The sequence below is a fragment of the Sinocyclocheilus anshuiensis genome, unplaced genomic scaffold (assembly GCF_001515605.1).
Source record: "Sinocyclocheilus anshuiensis isolate Anshui unplaced genomic scaffold, SAMN03320099.WGS_v1.1 scaffold1878, whole genome shotgun sequence".
NCBI lineage: Eukaryota > Metazoa > Chordata > Actinopteri > Cypriniformes > Cyprinidae > Sinocyclocheilus > Sinocyclocheilus anshuiensis.
In genome coordinates, this window is record NW_015547722.1 from 175,214 (window position 1) to 180,945 (window position 5,732).

The 5,732-nt window shown below is 38.6% G+C and overlaps 1 protein-coding gene across 1 annotated transcript in view; it reads right to left on the bottom strand.

The window, feature by feature from the left end:
- Window positions 1–4,774, bottom strand: part of LOC107704225 (mitochondrial carnitine/acylcarnitine carrier protein) — a 14,474-nt gene extending 9,700 nt beyond the window's left edge. Inside the window, exons 1-7 of the mRNA XM_016507113.1 lie at window positions 4,600–4,774; window positions 3,901–3,975; window positions 2,997–3,124; window positions 2,636–2,726; window positions 1,114–1,231; window positions 904–976; window positions 716–825 (exon numbers count right to left, since the gene is read on the bottom strand). Of these exons, the coding sequence (XP_016362599.1) occupies window positions 716–825; window positions 904–976; window positions 1,114–1,231; window positions 2,636–2,726; window positions 2,997–3,124; window positions 3,901–3,975; window positions 4,600–4,713 (709 nt within the window). The 5' untranslated portion in view covers window positions 4,714–4,774. The remainder of the gene's footprint in view (window positions 1–715; window positions 826–903; window positions 977–1,113; window positions 1,232–2,635; window positions 2,727–2,996; window positions 3,125–3,900; window positions 3,976–4,599) is intronic.
- Between the last annotated feature and the right edge of the window lie 958 nt (window positions 4,775–5,732).

Genomic DNA, 5,732 nt, shown 5'->3' on the forward strand with positions numbered 1-5,732 from the left:
GAGCTCATTGACAAATATCTTTTATCGTTGGATGTGCTCCCTTTACACAGTGCGCGCGCGATCGCGAAATCGAAAGTGAAAGTGAACTGCCAGCGCTCATTCAAAAGGGGTTTAAATACGCCACATATTGATAGCGGTGCTCTGATGCGCGAAAATAATATACAATATTAGAATGTTTGCGGGAGCACACACAAAAATCGCAGGAGCGGATGGGAGCATGCGGTAATGGTCAGAAGTTCAGCGAGAGCGGGATCAACAAGCCCTGCGCTATCACGCAGCAGCGCAGTCAGTCAGTGAGCACCGTAACAGATGACGTCAAATCTTGCGGGATTCCAAATAACACAGAACCCCACTATTCGGACAAATATACATAATGAAAAGATGATACAAAATTTAATACCTTGGAAAATGGCATTTAAGACTTTTTAATACTTATTAAGGGCCTTAATTTTCTCTAAATTGATTTATCAACTTTTAATACTTTTTAAGACCCCGCGGACACCCTGTAATATGATGAAGGTTTTTGTAGTGAAATACCACACACAAAATACAAGCAACTGTTTAGTGAATCTCCAGCATAATTCACTGGCTCTCTTTTTATAGTTTTATTTGTGCCTCTAGGACACAATGTGCAGCCATTTTATGGCATATGAGTCATATAATTATGACATAAGTCATAAAAACAATGGCACATTCAGCAGTGTGTGTGGTGTACCTGTTTGGTAGTTTGACTTAAGCACGTCTGCAGGCAGAGCAATCAGCCAGTTTAACATGCCAGCAATCCCACCTGCAAGAAGAACTCTGGATGTGCTGAGATGATGAACACTTGGAAGAAATTAAATGAACATTAGTTCTAAATCCTGATAGTGTTTATAGCTAGAATAACAAAGTAGTGACTCTCACCACTCTCCCTCCGGGGTCAGAAACTGTTTTAAGTATTCATAAGTTAGAAAGTATACACCATTTGAAGGCACATCTAAAAAAAAAAGAAAGAAAAAAAGATGCATCCATAAAGGCCACCTATTAATTTTAGTTTACATGTCAGTGAACATATCATGTCACACATGTCACAATATCACCTATTTAAAATATCACACACATATACACACACACCTCTGATTAGAGTAAGAACAGTGCCCTTGTAGACACTGCAAATTCCCTGTCCCTTATAAAGTCTCAGTGCACAATCCACTGGTCCAGTGTACTTCAGCTGACTGGCCGAGGACTGGATCTAAAACACATATGCATATGTCAATAAACACAAATCATAACATTACAGGATTTTACATGATTAAAGGGGTCATAACCTGAGAAATCATAATTCCGAGGTCATTTTACTATAAAAACATCCTGTAAGTTTCAGAACTCGTTACTTTCTCATTAGTCTAAAAACAGCTTTTATTGAATCTAGTCTGCCAAAACAACAGCTTGTGGAATGTTCTACTCTATGATGTAATAGTGTGGATAAGCATCGCCTCCACAGAAGAAGATCAACACCTGCTTCTACATCTCTGCCTGTTTAGCCCCGCCCACCGATTCTACATCACTCTCTGTTTAGCCCCACCCACCAATTCTACATCACTCTCTGTTTAGCCCCGCTCCCAATTCTACATCACTCTCTGTTTAGCCCCGCTCCCAATTCTACATCACTCTCTGTCCACCCACCGATTCTACATCACTGCCTGTTTAGCCCCGCCCACCGTTTCTACATCACTGCGTTTAGCCTTGCCCATTGATTCTACATCAGTCTGTTTAGCCCCGCCCACCGATTCTACATCAGCCCCGCCCACCGATTCAAGCATGTAGTGTAAATAACCAGAGAGGCAAACCCAGGTCTATGCAGAAACCAAACGATAAACATGCTCCGAACACAGTCTTGGCACCGGAAAAACACAGTTTTGCATTGCCTTCCTTCTGATCCTAACATTAGGAAAGAGTGGACTTTATTTTTAATGATCCAGATTTTTAAAGATCCAGACCACGTCAGTAAGAACTTGGTCCTTTGTTCACTTCATTTTACCACGGATTTGTTTACAAACAAGGCACAATTCGACGCGGGACTTTCAGAAAGATTGAAACTAAAAGACGATGCTGTGCCGACTATATTGGATCAGACAGTAATGTCGCACCACACAAGTGTGAGTAACTGTTTTTATTGCGTGGTCACTATTGTTTTGTCTCTTCTTACAGATCGTTTGATATATATTGAGTTATTTATGCGTTTTTGACCTAAATCACAGCTGCGTCCATCTATGAGGAATGTACGCTCGAGTCTACAATCCACTGCGCCTATTCATGCAGAGCTTCAGATGGGGGGGTTAAAAACAGGACAGAAAATAGCCCGTTACTTCTAAATTATGATGTTGTTTCGTTTTGACTTCTTAGAGTGACAAATTAACTAAATTGACAGCATTCTGTTATAGTTCTCTGCTTTCTGACTGTAAAAAAGGTTTACAGTGAATGAACATCCAGTGTGCTAATACAATGTGGCTATGGTAATGTGATAATTGTTTAAAAATGTGTTCTTTTATTTGTTTGTTTTTTTAAGTATATTTTTTTATTCCTGAGTGTTTTATTACCATGCTAATGGTGTCTATGGACACAGGTGTATTTATGACAGTAGTGTATGCCCTGCCTGAAGTAAACACTTGATTCTCTCGCCCGGGGCCACGATCACAGTGGTGAATACTCCTGCCAGCATCCCCGCCAAGTAGATCTGTGTGTTCCTGACAGAGGGTCAAATAAAATCATAAAAAGGAGAAGCAGAAAAGAGAAGCATCAAACTATGTTGTCTCTACAGCATTTATTCATATATACAGTATATAAAACTGTGAACAAGCCAAATGCCGCAGCACATAAAGATAGAAATACCCACTAGTTTTTATTAAGACTACACACATTTATCTCGAGACACATCTTAGAAATTAAAATTGTTAAATGTGACATATATTCAGCACAGAGTTGACATCACAAACATCCCCTACTAACATACTAACGTGATTGGTACGGTGCGGTCACTTTGCAGAAGTTCCTTTCCCAGCCCAAAGCCAAAGAAATTCAAAGCCATCATTGGGGTAACACCGGCTAGCGGGACACCCATACCTTTATACAGGCCAAATATTCCCTTCAGACAATAAAACAGGGTAAAGGTGATTGGAAGTGGGGCAGAGAAAGAGAGAGAGTATGGTAATCAAATCAGTGCTTCTCAACCACAGAGTTACATGCCTGTTGTGATAACTATGCGGACAGAAAGAAGGCAAAATAAATATGCTTTTTAAAATCACTTCTCATTTATTTTGTTGTTGATTTAAAGTATTTTTGGGCAAATTCATCTATCACTCGTCATATCCAAATAGATTTATCCCAAGAGTTGTTATGACTGGAATAAATGTACTGATAATTTAAGCTGAAGACCTTTTTTGTTAAATTTGAATTATAAACAAATTTGCTACTGTGTCTGGTTGGCTGATGTCCAATGTGAAATCTGAAACCTGACCAAAATCCTGTAGCAAAACCAGCTGAGAGTCACTGAGCAAAATCACCAAAACTGCTCAAACTTGGTATTAAATGTCAAGAAAAAGGTCTTAAATGTGCTGTTTTGCGAACTTTCACTGGGTTTATCTAATGAAATAGACACATGCCCTCTCTTCCCAACACTGCCCTCTTAAGACCAGTCCATCAACCTAATGTCAGTAAACCCTGAAGATGCCAGGTTTTGTGTGTGCTTGTTTTGGGTAAAATGCATGTGCTGCTCCCCTGACTCTTTACAGTGTCTAGGGGTGTCACCGTAACAGAAGTGATTTCCATGACACCTATTTTAGTAATAAACGGTATCTGTCATGTAGTGGGGACACTTTATGTGTGCTATAACAACAGCATTTGCTTACAGAAAGCTATTACCTCTTTGGACACAGTCTTTCGTAAGCAGTCATATGTTCCTCTGTAGACAACACATTCCTGTGTTTGCAGACGGACCTGTGGAAACATGAAGATTCACATGGTATAACTCACAGCAATGACACATTGATCTTGGGGGTGTCTTAACAACAATGTGAGATAAAGCATGGTCTAACAAATACTGATACAGCACTATGTCAGAAGAAACAGCCGTTATCTGTGCCATTTGCTCCCTCTGTGTCTTTAGATAACATATCACTATAGTCTCGAAAGGTCTTATTGCTGAAACTTCTGCGTGAACATATAACTTCATTTGTCTTCGAAACATTAATCATGCCAAAAATGGTCAGTTATTAAAAGCTTTGTGAAATGATACACATTTTTAAGTCTATGATGTAAATATTTGACAGCTGAGGGAATTCTGTCACATGAACCAGATCAGAATTAATGTTACACAATAATTATGATGTATTCAGATCTTGTAATTGTACTCTAAGTATTTTTCTATTTACTTATTATAGTGACAAAAAGTTTGTCTAGATGAATGTAAAACATTGAAAGTATCACCTCAATACACTCCTATTTAATCATGCTAAAGCAGATAAAAAAATAATTACTATGTTATAAATTACACCGTTGTCAATGCATCCTTATTTTCATGACTCTTATCATGCAGCTTTCTCCTCTTGGGTGAAGTTTTACCTTGATAGTGTCCAGCGGGTGTCCAGCGAATAAGAGACAGACCCCACCGACCCCTCCAGCCACAAAGTTCTTCAGAGGAGAAACCCTTCTGTCTGGCTCTACTGCATCCATCATCACATCTGTACTGACCGTTCAAGAAAACGTCGGAGAAAACGTCGGAGCGCGCTCTCTTTTACGATCATCTGCTTTGAATGGACTTTTACCACTATTTCCCTGAGCTTGCAGAACCTCATTCAATCCAGTTGCCTCCTCTAACGGGCATAGATGTGAATTGCATGATCGCATGATTCACGTCCCTATTGCTAATAAACTGGATGCTTTTTACGTTGTCTTGCTTTTATATGAAAATAAATATGATAAACAAAGACATCAAAAGTAGTTATTTAATTGCACAAGACGTGTTTTCCGTTCATTTTAGTTTAATGCAGACATGCAAAAACACGTGGTAAATATATATATATGTGTTTAACAACTGTTTATTAAAGCAATAAGCACCAAGAAGCCGTGGCTTACAGTGAATTTATAACAGCTAAGGGGCGTTGTTAGTCACGACGCGAAACGGAGTGTCTAAAACCCCCTTAGCTGTTATAAATTCACTGTAAACCACTGCTTCACGGGGCCTATTGCTTTTATAAAACGGTTATTCCATATACGAAGTTAGGTTTCACAAAATAAAACAGAGCAAATAAAGTGTAATGATATTAATAAAAACAGTATTCTTCCACCAAACAATGTAGTTCCTCAGAAACAGTTGTGGTTCCAACAAAGTGGTTGCCGAACAACACACAAGGTAAACAAAGGTGTATGTTTGTAGAGTAATTTAAAACAGCTTCGAAAGTGGCTCAGCCAATCAGAATCAAGGACCGGAACTATCCGCTTTATACATTTCTTTTAGAAACAGTAAAATATAACAAAAAGCAACTGTGCAAATTTAGAACCCACTCCAAATCCCACCCCTGGTAAACTTAAAAAAATAAAATTAGTGCTGTCAAACGATTAATCGCGATGAATCGCATCCCAAATAAAAGTTTTTGTTTACATAATATATGTGTGTGTACTATGTATATTTATTTATTTATTTATTTAGTCATTTAGCAGACGCTTTTATCCAAAGCGACTTACAAATGAGGACA